Source organism: Castor canadensis, chromosome 15 (genome assembly GCF_047511655.1).
Source record: "Castor canadensis chromosome 15, mCasCan1.hap1v2, whole genome shotgun sequence".
In the NCBI taxonomy this organism is placed as follows: domain Eukaryota; kingdom Metazoa; phylum Chordata; class Mammalia; order Rodentia; family Castoridae; genus Castor; species Castor canadensis.
Window position 1 is genome coordinate 94407561 of NC_133400.1, and position 20336 is coordinate 94427896.

The 20336-nt window shown below is 36.2% G+C and overlaps 1 protein-coding gene and 1 non-coding gene across 3 annotated transcripts in view; one reads left to right on the forward strand and one right to left on the reverse strand.

The window, feature by feature from the left end:
* The window catches only part of Wdr37 (WD repeat domain 37), a 63924-nt gene that overhangs the window by 33830 nt on the left and 9758 nt on the right, over window positions 1-20336 (reverse strand). For both annotated transcript variants that reach the window (XM_074056756.1, XM_074056757.1), the window contains exons 2-7: window positions 15008-15185; window positions 9483-9579; window positions 7034-7129; window positions 6656-6720; window positions 3091-3226; window positions 1019-1090 (exon numbers count right to left, since the gene is read on the reverse strand). In XM_074056756.1, coding sequence (XP_073912857.1) covers window positions 1019-1090; window positions 3091-3226; window positions 6656-6720; window positions 7034-7129; window positions 9483-9579; window positions 15008-15145 — 604 coding nt within the window. In that variant the 5' untranslated portion in view covers window positions 15146-15185. The remainder of the gene's footprint in view (window positions 1-1018; window positions 1091-3090; window positions 3227-6655; window positions 6721-7033; window positions 7130-9482; window positions 9580-15007; window positions 15186-20336) is intronic.
* Window positions 14225-14328, forward strand: LOC141417667 (U6 spliceosomal RNA). Its single transcript, XR_012442316.1, has one exon. It is a non-coding gene; the product is annotated as a U6 spliceosomal RNA (small nuclear RNA).

Genomic DNA, 20336 nt, shown 5'->3' on the forward strand with positions numbered 1-20336 from the left:
TCTTTAAGTAGTTCATTTAAGCAATATATAATCCTAAAAATAACTTTACCTAATAAAGAATAAATCTGAGGTGAGGACATAGAAACAGAACACAGCACTCACTCTTTTAACAAAATTTTGTTCTTTTTTTGAGTACCTATTATATATATTCCTGGCATTATGTTAGAAAATTGCAATCAATGGACCACCACCACAGTCTGTAAGATATAAGGAAGACAAGTAAGGAAGCAATATGGAGAGAGGATGTTTAATATGGGAAAAGTACAAGTTTGTTTATACACTAACAAGGTAAAACCATGGCAAAAAAGAGATAAAAGGCCAAGTGATAAGAGAATAGCTGAAGGAGAGAAGGCACTAAGAAATGGAAGAAGTAGTGATCTGCCAGCCCAGTTAGACTCCTGAAATGAGCAGGAAGGCACTGGAATGAATGAGGATTCATCCAAGTGTATAACTTTGCAAAAGCTAAAGGTGATACTGACTCAGACACTGTCCACCAAAGCTAGGTAGACATGAGTGAGCAGCTTCTGGAAGAAACTGAAGATAAAGGCATTGCAGGTATAACAAACCTCACAGAATGTTTGGGAGAAAGGAGAGAAAATTTCAGGACACTGGCGCATATACAGGTATAACTGAAAAGACAGAAGAGAGCTACTATAAGTAGCATTAACTATAGACACAAAAGCACTATCAGGAGGAGTATTCTTTATTTAGCCAAAATAGATCTAAATTATTATAAGTAAATCTTTAAAATAGATATATATTTTGTAATGAAAATGGACACATTTCAGTTATAAAATTTCTTACATGTGGTTTACACACAATATTAAATGTAAACTAATTTGTACAGTGTTTAGGACTAAGCTTTTTCCCTTTATTAAACTAATACAAACTAAAGGTACAGAGTTTATTCTAGTCTTGAATATATCACACTGTCCCCAGACAACCAAAATGGCAAATCTCCTATCACATCTAAAACCTCCCGTCAACACAGCTGGCTCTCATTTAGGTCAACACTTACCTGACCCCACATGGCCGGCATATTTAACAAGACATTTCCCAGTCTCTATGCTCCACAGCAAAGCCGTGTGGTCTGTAAGGTAAAGAAGTCATAACTTAACCATAACTGATTTTATGGTCTTTTTAAAAAGAGAGTAAGATGCTCCAAAAGTATGCTATACTACCAATAGTACTTCTTGTGACTACTCTATAAAATTCATTTGATCTAAAAAAAAAAAAAATGTTTCCAAGATCAGAGAAGTTGTGAGTTGTCTGAGGCCATGAAATTGGCAGAAGGACCACTGGGGGTTCAGTTTCCTAGTTAACTATTACATTCACAGCACCATGCTTGCAGCTTTAGAGGCCATTTATTAGAGCTTTCCAGATCATTGTCAAATATTCAAATTCAAATAGCATCAAGTCCATTACATGAGATAATGAATATTCCTTTGGGTCTTTTACTCTTACTGACATTAAAGGGAAAAAGATAAAGTTAAAGAAAAATCTGATAAATAAATTTCAATTTTCCAAGTGAAATTTCGAGAATATTAGAAAATATCTTTCCACTTTTTTTTTGAAGTCACTGTCTTACTACGTAACTTAAGACTGACCTTGAAAAAAAAAAAAAAGACTGACTTTGAACCCAAGATTCTTCCGCCTCCACCTCCCAAGTGCAAAAATGTTACACTTATTAAGATATGCACCACCAAAGCCAGCTCCACTTTTCTTTCTTTTATTTGCTGCTGAATTTTATTTTATGCTGAATTTATTCTGTGCCATAATTTTTTTTTTCTTCAGGGATATCTGTTTCTTCTGTGAAACCTCATCTTCTAGTTTAGGAACAATTTGTTCCTTTTCGTCTCCATGAAGCAGAAAGAGCTCAGCCCCTTTTTGTATTAGGTACTTTTATATAGGGTCTCATTTTTTTGTTTTGTTTTGTTTTGCCCGGTCTGGCCTTAAACCACAGCTCTCCTCATCTCTGCCTCCTGAGTGGCTAGGGTTACAATCTTTCAGATACTTGGTAGCTTTTCAAATATGCAAACCCTTGACAGCCTGGGCAGTTTCTTGGGTATTATTAAAGTGAACATGGAGATTTTAATGTCTTAATTTGCATAATTTTGTGGTGTTTTCTGGGTCAAGAAAGGAGCAAATCATTTTCACAGGTGAACTCAGGCTGCTTACAGGAAGAAGACTCCACTATTTTTTTTTTAATTGCAATTTCAAAAATCAATATGAGGTGCTCAGGTACATATAAACAGTTTCAAAAAAAGAGAAAGAACTTTCTTCACCTTTGTAACTAGTTTACCATGTTCTATTCCATCTTTAAAATGCACAATTGAGAGATGGTGGAGTGGCTCAAGTGGTAGAACGCTTGCCTAGTGAGGTCCTGAGTTCAAACCCCAGTACCACCAAAAAAAAACACAAAAAAAAAAGGCTGAGAAGAGTCATTTTCAATGACTTTTAAGCACCATTTTTAATTCTAGCAATTTGTATCTGAAGGGGTATTATGTTATACCACCTTTAGCTCTCATAAAATATCTTATTTGTGGCAAGAGAAAAAGTGTCTCTCTCTAACACCCTACTGTGACTCCCGAAGGCCTTCACAACCAGCTACACTCCCTAAAGAATGTGCACTTTCCATTTATTCCCAGAGTGCTTCCCTGAGTTATACTTCACTACTGGAAGAACAATGTCAAGTATATTCCCAAATCAGAAACACACCTGGCTATGAATACCAAAGATCAAAGCCAATCAAAATATACATAACATTTTAAAAATATTCCACTTACGCTGTATCTCCATTTAAATACTGACTCCTAAACACTAGTAAGTTAAATCCAAATATTTCCTTCCTCAGAAATCTAAGTCCACTGGTGGCTCTGACATTCTGCCCACAGGACTACAGAAAGACAGGATTACAGGCCTTCAGAGCAGATGCTCCCACATCAAGGCAAGCACTTTAGTTCTAATGACACCCCCACCACACCTGCTTCCAAATACCACTCTGCTACTCTAACTGAAAGTCAATTTTACCAGTTATCAAAGAAAGCCACATTTCTATGAGGCAGCTGAACCTGTCTGCATCTGACTCACCAGCAGATGCTGTCCCCAGCACCACTGGCTGTGTTCTCGCAACACTGACATCCCAGATCCCATCCCTGTGGCCAATGTACTCCTTCACAAGCTGGCAAACAGCCCTGGACGTGGTGGTCTTAAAGCTGGAGACAATCTAAAATTGAGAAGGAAAGGGGTCTTTTTAAACATTTACTGAAGTTTTGTAAGTGAAAAAGTTAAAATAGCAAAAAGATGTCTTAAGAATATGTAAATCGCTTACAAACATAAATCATTATAAACACTGAAGGAACACAAAACAAGCATGAACAGAACTCAGACACCTTGCACAGTATCACTAGTCTCATTCAGCTCAGTGTCACAGAGAATGAAGTCCTTTCTAGGGGCTTCAGAAGACTTCTACCACTCCACAGTATGATACAAGAGAAGTCAGGGGAGAAATGTCTTACTACAGACGAAGGGCATAGGCAGGCATTTCAAGTCACTCTTCCACAAATCCAAATCATCAGACAAAATTTCCAAATTCTCTAAAAAAACAAAGAGCTATCTAGCCAGCCAGACATGAAAAATCAGGAATAATATCCCAAACCATTAACACTAATTACTGTGCTCATAGGAGAACTTTCATTTTTTTTACAATTTTGATAATTTACTACAACGACCACATATTTTCTGAAGGAAAAAGCCCACATATGAGGGAGGAATCAAAAGACCACACTTATTACAGATGAGCAGGTTTGTTCAAGATTGTTTATTGAACACTTGCTCGAAGCCAGGTACTGTGCTAGATGGAGGAGGCAAAGGGACTCCTTGCCTTTTGGAAGCTCACATTCTAATGGAAAACAGACATGAAAACTACACAGACAATAATATATACACATAGTAAGATACTGTCTCATATAATGAACATATACAGAAAGCAATTTTCCTTTTCTCTTATAAGAAAAAAATATAGAGTGAGGAAGAAACTTAACACAAACATTTCTTTAGTTTGATTTCGAAATTCTTCTTAGATAAAAGATTTCTCAGTTTTTAGGTAAACAGAAAAATACAGATTATTAAGAATAATAAAACCAAGTGAAAAATAAAAATTGGTGGCAACATACAGCTTATTTTAAACACTGATTCAGCAAAGTCCTAAAGAATGTATAAGAATTACACAAACACATTTAAAGTATAATCCACTGTTTCATCCATTAGGTATGTGCATTTTAAACTATCCCCAGATATAGTAAAAGACTAAAACAAATGCTTGATGAAGACACTAACATTTTTACAGTAACATACAGATTCTATTTGACTTGGTTTAAATTTATCAGAAAATATAAAAGGGTTTCTCAACTTCTAACTCATCATATCTTCTTTCCTTTCTCAAAGTTATTCAGCCAATTCAACCCAGCAAAATTATACCTTCACAATATGAGAAAGTGCTTTCATTTACTGACGGTGTCATTCAGATGTTAAACAAATATAATATTACAACATTTTAGAAGGGATAATACTTTTCCCATGATAAGCTGTAGTAAATTTCATTTTCCAAGTCTCCCACCATTTCTAATATAAATAATACTATTACTGTTCACCTATCCCATACATAGGGTAAGAACGGAGGGATTACTGCCATGAAAACCCAACTGTATTTTTGGTATTACTTGAGAAAATAATAAGCTGTTTATGAATACCGTTAACATATCGTGTCACATGTTGCTTCCAAAATGCCCCCTACACGTCTTTATTCTTAAAGACACTGACTTAGTCACAATTAGAGGCCCAATAAAACAGATGGAATTACTTAGAAGGAATGTTCATACAGAAAAGCGGCAGAATGAAGCAATTAAATGATGCTTATGCCTGTCATTCTAAATCATTTCAACTGAGGTACAATCTAAAGCACTTCTGAAAAAAATCATAAAGGGCTTTTTTTCTGCAATGAAAGGTACTTTATAAAAATATTTGCAAATATTTTCACAAATTTAAGGTATTTTATAGGTTAGACTGTCTTACCTCCTCCCAATAAAGCATTAGGAACATGTCATTGGCCACCCAGGAAGTTGAAAAACCTCTTCTGGGTTTACTTAAAACACTTTTGTATTCCCACTATCTCACCAAACATGCGACTTGCCTTTTCATGGCTCTGAGTCAGAAGGACAGAAAGTAATGAATCTAGACTGCAGCATTTTTCTTGTTGCATTCATGCTTAGCTTTAATACCAAGAATCCATGCTGTAGTACAAACCAGAATATATTCTGTTACTAAATTATTTCTTCAATTTTCAGATGTTTTGTATTTTTAAGATGGGTATGCACCGTGTGAAAAATGCTACAAAGGTCACTACTAATATGTTTCTTATAAATTTATATGAATTTTCTAACCCTAAAATGACTGGGCTTTAAATAGTTCTAACATATATTTTAAAGCAAAATATTATTGTACATATATTTAGCTTTGTCCAAACCTTATTTTTTATTGCACATGGCAAAGGATAACTTTATATAATCAGATCTTCCTCCACTTCACAATAATCAGGAAGTTTTGGAACTCTAAGATCACTCATTGCATACATACAACTGTAAGCACCAGAATAAGCAATGTAATTCCATATAATGTAACAAGAAATTACATGAGGAAGAACATAATTTCACACCTCATTTTGAAGAAAAAAATTTAATTGATTAAAACTAGTGTGAGCTAGATATTATATGACAAAAAAAATCAAATACATTAGCAACTTACATTCTAGATGTTCTCAAAGTAAACAGAAAATGTCAGCAATACTCGTATTTTCTTCTAAATAACAACTGCCAAAAACTCAAATAAGGAGAAACAGCAGAAAGACAATTTGCCCTATTAATTGCAGATAATCTCACAGCAGCTGTCATGCTAAATAACTTTAAGCACAAGAGAACAAATTGGAAAAATAAAAATGCAACAACTATTTATGTAACCACAGCATATTCACTATAAATTTCAACTTTCCCCCCCAGGTTTAGCCAAAAGAGAATACATTCACTAAGGGTAAGGTAGTTAATTTATCTTTTACATACTTGAAATACTCCAATGTAGAGATGCATACAAAATTATCTCAAAATATTGCTCCATCATATGATGACTTCCCAAACAATTACACCCTTGCCACTTTAAGAAGGTCAAAAAAAGAAACTTTAAAATTAAAATCCTTGCCTTGAAGACAGACCTTCACTTGTTCATCATACTTAGGTAATAGAAAGAAAAGATAATGAACTAAAATGTAGCTTTAGCCCTGATATTTAATTTTCATTGCCTTATCCTTATCTATTTATTAGCTTTCTCCAATTAGCAACAGCAAATATATTTTTCCTCTAAACACAATATATTTACTAACACATAACATATTGATTTTGATGAGTATTAGGACAAGTTAGTCTTAAGCATATATATACTATAGCCACTTAACATATGAAATTCTTTAAAAATTAAACTTTCCTAGCAACCAGACATTTTTTCTTTTTCTATTACACATTTCTAATTGAAAAATATGCAATTTAAAGTACACGTCTGCACACCTTAAACACCACATGACTGGTTCAAGAGCCAGCGCCCTGCATACCTTGCTGGTGGAAGCCTTGTAAGTGGTCTTTAGTTTCTGAGAAAGCTGACTGGTACTGTGACTGGCTGCAGAGACAGAATCAACAATCAAATATTGTCCAACTAAAAAACCACAGCAACACAGAGTACATCTTTGTCTTATACAGAACAAAAGTGAAGCCTAAATGATCTGCTTGCCCACCAAGATGTGGAGACAGCAGCAGAGCTGGAACAAGGACTCAAGCTTCCTTGTTCTTTTTTTTCATCTAGACCCATACCTAAAGTATGTATTTCAAGTTTTGCTGTCAGCAAAAAGCAAAGAAGTCAGTATCCTTCATTAAATTCCAAATTTCCTTGACAAGTAATCTACAGGCAATACTTTTATAAGCATTCACCTTACCTTTTGTTTTGAGTTGGCCCTTACTCAGTTCTGCCCCATCAATCGCCTGTCCTTCAGCAGCTAAGCGTTCATTAAGAGTATCAATTTCTCTACGCACTGGGAATAAAAAAAGTGTTTTCAAACATGTAAGATGTTTTTGTTTAAGTATACTTACCACTTCCAAAATGTGCACATGTAAAAAATGTTTTACGTTAGTATTATCAAAATAAAGATATGAAAAACATTCTGAAAGCAAGATTACAATTTATGGCTTCTAAAAACTCAAGTCATCATTCCAGATGCATTCCAAATTAAACCTCATATACTTTGCAACCCTGTGAAGATGCTGCTATCAGGGTCTCAAGCAGGGCACCTGTACATCGGTATAGTTTGTGTTGATTCTGTACAATTAAAAACATTATTCTGAAACTGTCCAAAATTCAACAGATTATTGTTAGTCTAACTGAGGATAATGCAACTAAGAAGAAAACAAACAATAACAACATGTAACTCTTGGTGTTTGGCACCACAAAATCTCCAACTGATAATTACATATAACAAAGATTTAAAAATCCAGAAAAGATCTGAAAACTCAACAGGAATTAAAGAGTTATAGTGTGTGTGTGCGGGGTGGAGAACATGAAAGGAAGGACACCAGCTGTAAAGCACAGAACAAGCAGTGATACAGAGAAGAAAAACAAGAGGACACAGGTCCTTCTGTGCATCAGAAGGCCATCCAGAGCAGGTCTGGGGCATCTATCCTGTTGGCCAAGCTGTGGAACTGAAGACACGGCCAGGAAAGTCAAAGCTACTGGCGTGGCACAGGTGGGATCTGATCTGCACACAGGTCCACCCCACTCTGCAGCCTACCCTTTTGCTCAGCCTCCTGGAACTGCATAAGCAGGATACTGGTCTGGCCAAAGCCCAGAACCAGGTAAAGTCAGGAATAGCATTATGGCAAAAGGCTCTAAACAATACCCAATCTAAGAAACTTGGACTCTTTCTTATGGGTAGTCAGGAGACACCAAAACCTGTAAGTGTTAGACTATGCAAACCTCAAAGTACCTTCCAGTAATTCATGACCAGTAATTCACAATCCCATGATTTCTTAAACAAACTCCATGAACTTATAAAACATAAGGCTTTAGATCATAATGGAAACTCAGTAATACTTCAGTTATTAAAACGCTAGGGCTTCGGGCTGCTGGAGTGGCTCAAGTGGTAAGAACGCTTGCCTAGCAAGCATAAGGCTGAGTTCAAACCCCAGTGCCGCCAAAAAAAAAAAAAAACCTAGTGCTTAAAAGAACTTTAAAATCAACAAAGTTTACATATGACATAGGATTGCATTCTCTTCATTACTGATCCAACCACAATAATTATGAAGTAAAAAATAATCTAATAACACAGTATTGTTAGTATTCAATTTCTGGAGTCAACTTATAGATAAAGCATGGAAGGCTTTATTAGTGTGCACAATACAAATTTTATAAACACAACTCCTATAAAAATAAAAACTGGCAGTAATGGAGCAGTGAAAGATGATAAAAGGCATGATCATTTTCTAACGTCTTACGGTGAAGCATTAATGCATACAACCTAAGGTGGACAGATCTAAAACTGGCAGTAGATTATTTATGTTTATAGAAATAATCACCAGAAGAACTAAAAGCAAAAAGTGTAGAAAATGTCTTCCTTTGAAGACTGCAATGGGTGAAGGGGTAATAGCAGATCTTTTCTTTTTTTATACTGTGTTTTTTTTTTTATAAGCATAGGTAAGGCATTACTTCCAAAATAAAAACCAAAAAAATCTGACCTTTAATCAATCAGATAATGCATAATTTTGGTATCATATAAAGAAACACAAGAATCAAAGTTTTCTCAATTTATAGTGCATATTTATCTTTTACAAAATCACAATTAGAATTGGGAGGTGCAACAGGTAGAATAATGGCCCCCTCAAAGATTCCCAGGCTTCAATTCCCACAACTGGTAAATATGTTACCTCACAAGGTAAAAGGAGCTCTTCAGGTGGAGAGATCACCCTGCATTATCCCAGGGACCCAATCCTAGAATGTTTGTTCTTACATGTGGAGGGGAGACAGAAGGATTGGTCAGGAAAGCACAAGAGGATCCATCACCAAGGGGGAGGGGAACCATGAACCAAGCAGTGTAGCAAGGGAACCTGTCCTAAAACTGCAAGGAACTGAATTCTGTCACAGTACAAACAAGCAGGAAATGTTCATCCCTTGAGCCTCCAGAAGGGAGCATAGTTCACCTTTAGTCTGGGGAGAATTGTGCCAGGTCTACAGAAATGTAACATAATAATTTGTGTTATTTTAAGCCACTAAGTTTGTTACAGCAGAACAGAAAATTAATATAGCCATGAATATGTACCCAAAAATCTTACTCTGAACAAATTCTATGGAGACGTGAAAAATTTAAAAAGTATATTCAGATAAGAGATACTCACATTCCAAGTTTTCAATATACAGGTTTTCAAATTCTCTTTCTATTTGACCAAACAGTTCCAAAAGAGTAGTACGAACTGAGGAAGGCAGTTTAGAATCCTGTAGAAGAGAAAGATTTTGTTTAGAATGAATAAATGAATGAGGGAGAAAGTCTAATACCAAGTACCAATACACATTTTTCAAAGTGAATTATCTTTTACCTTAAACTCTTATATAATTATCTATTTCTTATACATAAAATGTTTACAGAATTTTAAAGTCTGGCTGGGAGTACAGCTCAGTGGTAGGGCATGTGCTTCGCAAGCACAAGGGCATGGGTTCAATCCCTAACACGCACAAAAAAAAAAAAGTTTCAAATTTCTATAGAGGAACTATAATCAAATTGTATAAGTGGTTACCTAGGGGAATACAAGATTTAAGAACAAGCACTTCTTCAAAGTAACAAAATTTCTCCACTCACAAGTATGAAGTGAAGCTCTCTGAAGTAGCACATGTGTGCTAAATTCCTGCAGACTGACTGGCCACCTAGACCACCAGGCATAGAGAGATGTGATGCTGCAGAGCAAGAGCCAAAAGTATCTTGGGCTATCTTCAGTCCCCCTTAGTAGCCACTTACTATCAACCTCTTTATCTAAGCTAACATTCTTTTAGAATATATTGCTAAACTGAGCAGACCTCTAGCTTCTACCAACCCTGAAGCTAAGAATGTTGTAAGATAACATCTGAAACTTGTAAGAGATTTCTCTGTCCTGCTGTATGCAGTCCACCTACCTGATGCCCCCACCAATTTATTGGTAAAAGCACTGATGCATGACATCCTTTCATTCGGGGGCTATAAAAGTTTATGCAGTATCTTCACAGCGGAGCATGTTATTTGAGGGTACTTGCATCCATGTTCTGGGCCTTGTTCATGCATAACTGGCTCAGAATAAACTCTTATTCCCTTTGGAGCAAGAGCTCTGTTTTGCATTGACACAGAATATAAGCTTACCTTATTCAAAAATTTCCAAATATGTGGACAACAAAGGCAATTCTTGTAAGTGAACTTATACGTGGTCTTTAAGTTGTATCATATACTATAATTGTGTTTTAACAGGCTATACACTAATAGATGTGTTTTATCATCTCATTACATCCACTGTGCTTTAAGCACAGCAAACTAGATACTTCTGTAACTCTACTTAATTACTAAGATGACTATGAAAAGGGGGAAGAAGAAAAATCTCACCTAAAAGAGCAAAATGTCTATTAGTTAAGTGAAAATATTAACTTTTAAGTTCCCAGTTGAGCCATTCTTCATGTCTCTGCACATCTTGTCTCTATCTAAAAGGTCAAGGGAAGGAAATGAAAAGAAACTAAATTTTTAAATAGGGTCAAATGAGTGAACAGCATCCAAGATAACAAATAACTTATTTTGTAAATAAGTTTACAAAATACTTTTCCTAGATCCTGCTAATATATAAAAGACTGCTTAATATAGTATTCATTCTCCTCTAATCTCCTTGAGGGTATGGCCTACATAATATTTTGTACATGTGTCCTGCCAAGGCACTCAAAGTAATTTTCAAAAAAACACTCTCAACAAGTATTTCTAAAATAATGTTCCAATACTTAAGTACTACTGGTGTAATAGAGTAACTTTTAAATTTACACACAGCACAATTTTTTTTATATTTGATGAGTTGCAAATTTAAAAAAAAAAGATATACAGGACTTATGAAATTTCTTTTCAGGAATCTAAATTCCTTTTACAGGAAGGAATTTTCTTAGGAAGACAAATTTTGGTGGAAATAACATTTTAGCGATCTGAGTTTTGACAATCATGTATTTCTCACATTTTTTTAAACTTCTTAGAATATATATATATATATGGAACCACTAGTGTAAAAAGCTGATTCGAGGCACGTTGTGATAGCACTTGGAGGCTAAGGCAGGAGGATTACAAGTTTGAAGCTAGTGTAGACTACAAAGCAAGACCCTGTCTCAAAACAAACAAAACTGAATCTGGTAGAATTGATAATTTCATCATCCCTCTAAAATGCTACTGAAGAACATGGAAGAAAAAGAAAAATTTAAAACAACAATGAAAAATTAAAAACTAAACTATCAAAGAAAAAAAGTTCCAATAACTGCAAACATGAACTTGTCCAGAACTAAAAAATACAATTTAATTTTCAGCCCTACCTTGTGGTCTATGCATGTTCAACTCTCTCTGTGGAACATTCCCATCTAGCAAATCCTTACAGAAGCCTTTCTGACTTCCACGTAATGCCAGATCTCTTCTTAAATATCCAACTTTGGTTTGGTTTGGTTTGGGGTTTTATTGAGACATGGTCTCACTATTAGGCAGGATAGTCTTGAACTCCTGGTCCTCCTTCCTTCAGCTTCTAACGAGAATTACAGGAGTACACCACTACACCAGATCCCTTAATGTTTTAAGATCTTTATTATTCAGAACTAAAATGTTGTATTTACCTAATAATTAAATGCACTTTATTATAAAAGTAATTGTTACAGAAAAAAAGGCTGAAATGCATTTCAGAAAACAAAGCACTAATCTCACTTTATAAAATAATCAAGAAATTAAAAATAGTAAAATGAGAACTTTCTCACTAGAAGCCAAGAGACTTTTCTGCCTTAATTACTCTTCAACCTTTCCTATCAGTTCTTTCTTGTGCCACTTACTTTCACAAAGCCTAAAACAGGTGTTGAACTTCTGGCACCACTTGAGAAAATTCAGGACAGAAAAGCTACTATGATTCAGTAAAGCTTATAAATGAATTTGCATTTCATCACATCAACACTGACCATACCCCTGAAAAAAAACAGAACATATATGCAAGAAGCAGCTCTTTAAGCTACAGTCAGTGCTGCATACATAGATAGACAGATAGATACATAGATAGATACACAGACAGACAGACAGGCAGGCACATATATGCATTCATGCATACAGACATACAGATTTAGCAGTACTCTGCAACTACAGACCTGTACACAGTTGCTGAACTAACCACTGCTTTCTAAACTACATCATTTATGAATGTAGTTAAACCTAGCATAGCATCATTCAGACTACTCTTCACTCTTTTTTTATAACATTCCTCAACTAAAAGAACATTACTATATACTTTGTCTAGAAAGTGGTTACTACTATAATTCAATCTAGTGGCAATCAACAACTCTACATTCTCACATCATTCCACTTATACCTACCATGCCAACTGCTTGCACCAAACACTTAGCACTCTCTTCCCTCCTGCTGTAAAGGGAATGCAGAACACCTTACACTGACCACTTACAGAACATGCTGGTTGGTTCCACTCCAAACAACTGTACTCACTGAACAAATAAGTACTTTCCAGGGAATGTGGGGGGCACAAAGAAGCAAGACATTAGAGTGGTGCATGAGACTAAGGTGTTCAGCTTAAAGAATTCTGAATTACCTTCATGACAGTGACTGTGAGATGCAATTATCTCTGTGTGCTACATCACAATGGAGGACAAGCACTCAAGAAGGCCAAGAGAAGAATACGTGGGAGGTAACTCTAGACTATACCAGCAAAAGATGCTATAGAATTCTCACAGCTAAAAGTGTAAGTAAATAAAAGACTATCTAGAAACTATCCTAGGCTGATTGCCTGTCCACTATAATAGACACCAGCCACATAACTATTTAAATTTCTAAGTAAAGTGATTTTGGTTCCAATTCACACCAACCACATTTCAAGTGCTCAACAGTCAGGTGCACCTTGTGGCTCCCTTATAAGCTAGCACAGGTAGAAATGTTTCCATCACCACTGAAGTCTTACCACATAACTTTCTCTACTGGCTCACTTGTGTCTACCAAAATTCGTATGCTGATGCCTCAATCCCCAGTACTCAGTGTGTGACTACATTTAGAGTTAGGTAAAAGGCAGTCACACAGTCACAATGGCAGGCCATGATGACTGGCATCCTTGTAAGAGCAGACTAGGATATGCAGGGAAGAAAGATCATGTAAGGACAGACAGAGCTGCCTACAAGCCACGTGAGAGACATCAGGACAAGCCAATGCTTTCCACACCTTCATCTCAGATTTCAGCCTCCACATTGTGAGAAAATAAATCTGTTGGTTAAGCCCCGTAGTTTGTGGTACTTTGCGGTACAGCAAAATAACACACTAAGAAAATCAAACCTGTTTTTATGATTTTATTTCCAACATTAAATTAAAATGTAATCATTTTTTACATAAAACAGAATAAGGGACAGTTGATCCTCAATATACATGGATTCTAACCTTATATAGTCAACCAATAAAAGACCAAAAATATTTGACAAAAGCCAGTCATAGCGGTACATGCCTATAATCCCAGGTATAGGGAGGCTAAGACAAGAGGACCATGGATTTAAAGCCAACCTGGGCTACGTAGCAAGACCCTATCTCAAAAAAAAAAAAAAAAATGTGGACACTAGAATTAAACGTGTGCAGACTTCTTCCTTATCATTTGCTAAATACAGTACAGCAACTGTTTTACATAGCATCTCTAGGTTCCATGCAAATAATGTACCACTGTATATAAGGACTTGACACATTAACAAAACTTCATATCCTCGGGATACTGAGGGATGACGACAATAGTAACTGAATTCTGAGTATCTACTTTGAGGCAGCAACTGTTGCGTTCTGAGTGGGCATCATTGCCTTTGTACAGGTTATGTCCAGGCACAAATTCACCCATGTTCTAACATGATCCAACATTCAGTGCTCACTTCAGCAACACATATACTAAAACTAGAATAATTCAGAGATTAGCATGGCCCCTGGCTGAGGACAACATGCAAGTTCATGAAGCATTCCACAAAAAAAGGAAAAAAATAGTCAATATTCATAAGAACCCATTTCTCAGATCTGAGCTTTATTTTCCTGAACCATTATAGCTGATGAATTCCAACTGTTGACATATATTTATACACATACTTGTATGTGCAGCATATGTTAGATGTATCTATAGATTATTTTAATATAACATATACTTTTGTCTGGGCTTCACAATAATCTTGTAAAACTCAAAGCATTTTCAACAAAGAAGCAGAATATACAAAATTTATCTTTATGAATGAGATTACTGCATTTAATCAAATGACAGTATGCCTACTACAGCAGAGACAGGATAAAGCTAAGTTAAGTTACTAAAAGATCTGGTTCCAAAATACTTCAGAGAACAAAAAGAATCATTAAAACTGTAGGAAGCTCTTTTTTTCTTAAGACTATTTGAGACAGAAAATACAAAACTATACTGTCAATTAACTTGTACAAATAAAACCAATTCATATTCATACCTGTCTTTTTAGATATTATAAGTATGTTAACCCAGAAATCTACTTCTGTGTATGCTCCTGAATTTAAAGTAGTTTTAATGCATTTATTAAAAGGTAAAAGATTTGGGAATCCAAACCTTTCTTCTACTTATAAGCCTGTATGCATTTGACTATTAGAATAACACTATTAACACAACCACCATCTTTAAATCAATTATTAACTTACTTGTCCTTCTAACATTTCTCTTGGTAGTCCCGTCCTCTCTTGTTCTGAGCTGTTAGTTCTTCGTATAGAAAGGCTATGTGATTTGCGTTTTTGTTTTGCTTGGCGAGCAGCTGAACAACTTCCGCTTTCTGTGGGCATTACTTCAAGAAGGTAGTGTCCTAGTCACTCCTGCAATAAGCTGAACAGCAGGAAAAACAGTACTTCATTTCTGATACAACAAATTAAAATAAAAAACTGTGGACAAGGTAAGTATTTCCTTCAGTTACAAGCTTTACTTCTATGGTTAACATATACTATGCAATTTAAAACATGACAAATTAAGATTTTTAAGGTAGAGAACACAGCCTTTTGTTAAAGAGTGTTTCTTAATAAACTTCATCAAATTTTTTAAAAGCAAGCAACAAAGGACTCATAATAAAAATAATTCTCCTTTATACCACCTTTACTCAGGCTTAGTCTACTCCCTAGAGGTAACCAATTTTAATCACACTATCTAAACTATAGTAGAGCCAAGGGCCAAGGACTCAAGTGATAGAGTACCTGCCTTGCAAATCTGAAGCCATGAGTTCAAACCCCAGTACCACCAAAACAATCTATAGTAGATTCTAGAGTAACAGAGTCCAAGACTACAATGCAAGCCACATACGTAATTTTTAGTTTTCCAATGGCCACAACTTAAAAAGTAAAAACATGTGAATTTACTTTTAATAATTTAACATGTCTAAAATATTTTATAGTCAAAATATATTAATAGGATATTTTGTACTCTTCTATGATTACCTCTTCAAAATTCAGCTCTATATTTTATATAAACAGCATATCTCAACTCCAGCTCATCACATGTGGCTAAGTATTCAAATCTAAATCATTTAATTATTATGATTTACCTACTTTGGGCATTTTCTAATCATTTCTTGCTATTATCCATTCTTCCTATCAATATAATCACACCATCATAGTAAAATACAATTTTAAGTAATATGCTTACACATTACTCAGTACATCAACTGCAGATCTGTTTGAGTATTACCCACTTACTGTTTTGCTATTATCCCTCCTCCTCTATCACTACACTCTACAACCCTATCTCTGCATCAGTTTGTGTAAATGCTGACAACCAGCCCAGGGCTTCACTGTAACAGCATGCTTATCCCCTCCCCAGGACAGAACAAGACAAAACAGGTCACATCCATGACCTCTAAGAAACCAACATGCCCAAGTAATCTTGATTTAGAAAAGAAAATTTGGTCTAAATCCCAACATTAGGGGGACGGCCCTACTAAATGAATGTTATCAACTTGATGGGAAAATATGCTGACCTTTGAAACAATCCTGAGGACTACATAAACATCTACATTCCAAACAGAGGGCTAAATCTGTGATGTAAGTGACTGCATAAAAGGCCTGTGCCCCAAAGCAAGACTTATCTGTAGTGTCCAGCCATCTTCCTGACTCTTCCAACACTACTAGATGCTGACAGAAATCCCTAAAATGTTATCCCTTTCCTTCTAAATGGCTCTAGCTTACTTAATAATCTTAATACCCTCATACTTTGTTGCAAAATGATTTCTTTACTACAGTTGTTTAAGATCACCAGTATTCTTTTCTTTTTAAATATACTCAGGTTGGTTTCAAGAAAAAATAGTTTATTCAAATGTGTTGTAATGGAGATAGAATGTATTCACACACACAAAATTGAGTATCGTCCATAAAGATTTATTAATATAATAAAAGCTAGGCATGGCGATACACACCTAGCACTCAGGAGGCTGAGGCAGGAGAATCACGGATTTAAGACCAGCCTTAAACATAGCAAGGCCCTGTCTCCGAAAAAACAATAAAATAAAATAAAAGCAACAATAATAATGATGACAAAACAAAACAAAAAATCTTTCCTGTTTGGTTTATTAAGCTGGCAATCCTAAATACTGAAGCTGAAAATAGTCTTTCCACAAAAGAAAATATTATCACTTATAATACTTCGATTCATTTAGATTTTTAGTGATATGATTAAAACAGCAGAAATCAATTAATTTAATCTTAGAATATGAGGACATCTATAATCCTTTTCTCTATAGTACTATATAAATATAGGTACATAAAAATTAACTAGTTTTGTTCTTTTTTATTATATACTATTTAGCTCTCATAAATAAAATTTTTAAAGCCAGGCCTAACCAAAAAATGTTAGAAATCTAGAAAACAGTCTATGATTTATAGTTAAAACACTTTTAAAAGCTTTAACTTATTCATTAAGCTTGTACTTGCTCTTAACCAAAACACTCGTGTTAGTAAGTCTCCATTTTACCACAAAAAAAAAAACCAGGATCTTCTTTTCTTAACTCACTACTTTGAAACAACAGCCAATTCATGAGCAGTTGTAAACAGCATAGAGAGGTTCTCCAATAGTTACATCATAAATAGCAAAATTTGTTGATCAATTTGCTTATTCTGTCAAGTGAGCCAATGGCCCTGGCTCAGTGTGTCTGTACCATCATCACCTGTCACATAAATCAATCTCTCTAATGAGATGCAGACTGGGCGGGGGCGGGGCTAGCGGCACAGCGCCTGTGCAAGGAACGAACGCAAGGCCCTGGGCTCAAGGCTTCCCCTGGCACCGCGCCTCAGGGGCCCATGGCTTCCCCTGGGCACAGCGTCTCAGCCTACAATGGCAGCCGCTGGGGAAACAAGACTTTAGGAGAACAGCAGGTTTAGGTCAGTCCAGGCAAAAAATTAGCAAGACCACATCTCAGAAGCACATCTCAGATGTGATTACACATCTGTGGTCTTGCTAATTACAGATGTAATCCCAGCTACACAACAGACATAAGTAGGAGAACCAGCGTCCAAGACAGCCCAGGGAAAAAACAATAGACCCTATCTGAAAAAAAAAAAAAAAAACTACAGTAAAAAAGGGCTAGGGTGTGGCTCAAGTGGCAGAATGCATGCCAAGAAGCCCTTGGGTCTGTGTTCAAACTCCAGTACCACCTGAAATTAAAAAAGACACAAAACTTTTCCATCAGCACGAAGATCACACTCATGTTACTTACCAGTCATCCCAACACCCTCTCCTCAGCTGTATACACAACTCCCAATTTCAGATTTATTTTCCATTTAGCTCAATAGTGACGATCCACTCAATCTGTGGTGACAGTAATTATTTCCCTTTTATTGACAGGTTGTATCCACAGTGTGGATGTTTAACCACATTTTTATAACTATTCACCTATACAAAAATCTGTAGATCCTTCTAGTTTCTTACAATTGCAAATGGGGCTGTTATAAATAATATACAGGTTTTTGTGTAAATATAAACTTTGTTTTCTTTTGGGTGAAGAGTCCAGGAATTAACACTAAGTCATACAACAAACATGCTTAGGTTTTTGCCCTTTTTTTTTAATCTTACTGAGATATAATTCACACAACATACAAGTCACACACTTAAAGTGTACAACTCAATGACTTTCTGTACATTCTGGAAGCTGTGCAATTAACTACTATGATCAACTTTCAAACATTTTATCACTCCAAAAAGAAACCCCATTCCCATTAGCGGTCACATCCCAGGTCCCCAATCCACTCTGCATGGCCAGCCCTAGGCAGCCACCACTCTACTTTCTCTGTATGTAAATTTGCTTATCCTGGCCACTTCATGTATAGTCAGCCCTCCGAATCTGCACATTTTACATCCACTGGTCTGGGTTCATATCCACAGATTAAACAAACAGGGTTTTGCTGTGTAGCCTAGGCTCACCTTGAACTTGCCATCCTCCTGTGTCAGCCTCCTGAGTGCTTGAATTTTTTTCAGTACTGCAGCTTGAACTCAGGGCCTATACCTTGAGCCAGCCCTTTTTTTTTTTTTTTTTTGTGAAGGGTTTTTTTTTGAGATAAGATGTCACAAACTATTTGCCAGGGCTGGCTTCCAACTGCAAGGCTGGCTTCCTCCACATCTCTGCCTGCTGAGTAGCTAGGATTACAGGCGTGAGCCACCAGCACCCAGCTTGTTTTTTTCTTTTTAAACAAACTGTCAAACTATTTTTCCAGAGTGGCTGGACCTTTTTACATTATTATCAGCAACATATGAGACTTAATGCACTATATTCTCTCCAGCAGTTGGTATTGTCACTATTTTTTTTCTTTTTTTTTTTTTGTTTTGTTTTGGTGGAACTGGAGTTTGAACTCAGGGCCTTCCCACCTGCTAGGCAGACACTCTACCACTTAAGTCACTCCAACAACCCTATCACTATTTTTAATTTTAGCTTTTCCTAGTGTGAGATAATTCACTGTGGCCTTGATCTGCATTCCCCTGATGGCTAGTGATAGCGAGTACCTTTTCCTCTGCTTATTTTCCATCCAAATGTCCTTTCTAGTGAGATGTCTCTTCCTGTCTTTTGCATATTATCTAATAGGACTTGAGAATTCTTTATATATTCTACAACATGAATTGTTCTGCAGTTTAAAATCACCAATATAAGTGGGTTGCAGATCATGTCTCCCAATCTGTTGCCTTTTTTCATCCTAACAGAGCTGTTCACACAGCAAAACCTTTTAAACTTGATGGTTTATTCTGTGGATTATAAGGTGGAAGGTTTTGGTCACGGTTTTGTTTTTTGGTTATGCCTATGGTGTCCAATTACTCCAGCACTATTCGTTGAAGACTATTCATCCTATATTTATTTTCTAAGATGAAATTCACATACCACTAAAATTCACCATTTCAAAGTGCATTATTCAAGAGCTAATAGAATGGAACAAGTGGTAGAGCACCTGCCTAGCAAGCATGAGGCCCAGATTTCCAGTGAGTGAGAGAGAAGAAAGAGAGAGAGAGAGAGAGAGAGAAGAAGGGAGGGTGGGGGGTGAGAGAGAGAGAGATCGAGAGACGGGGGGAGGGGGGCGAAGAAGGGGAGGAGAGGGGAGGAAGGTGTAATTCAGTAGCATTTAGTATGTTCACAATATCCACTCCATACTGAACTACTCTGGCATCTCTGTCAATTGGCTGTCCATGTGTGGGGTTATATCTTAGTCTTCTACTCCACTGATCTATGTATCTATCCCTCCACCACTAAGTTTTTTATTATTATGAGTCATGGGGGTGGGGGGTCCTGAGGGAACTCAGGGCCTCACACTTGCTAGGCAGGCATTCTACCACTTGAGCCACTCCACAGCAGGGTTTTGTGTTGGGTATTTTCAAGAAAGGGTCTTGCAAACTGTTTGCCTGGGCTGACTTCAAACCACGATCCTCCTCATCTCTGCCTCCTGAGTAGCTAGGATTACAGGCATGAGCCACCAATACATGGCTGTTGTGTCTTCATATGAGTTACAGTGATTC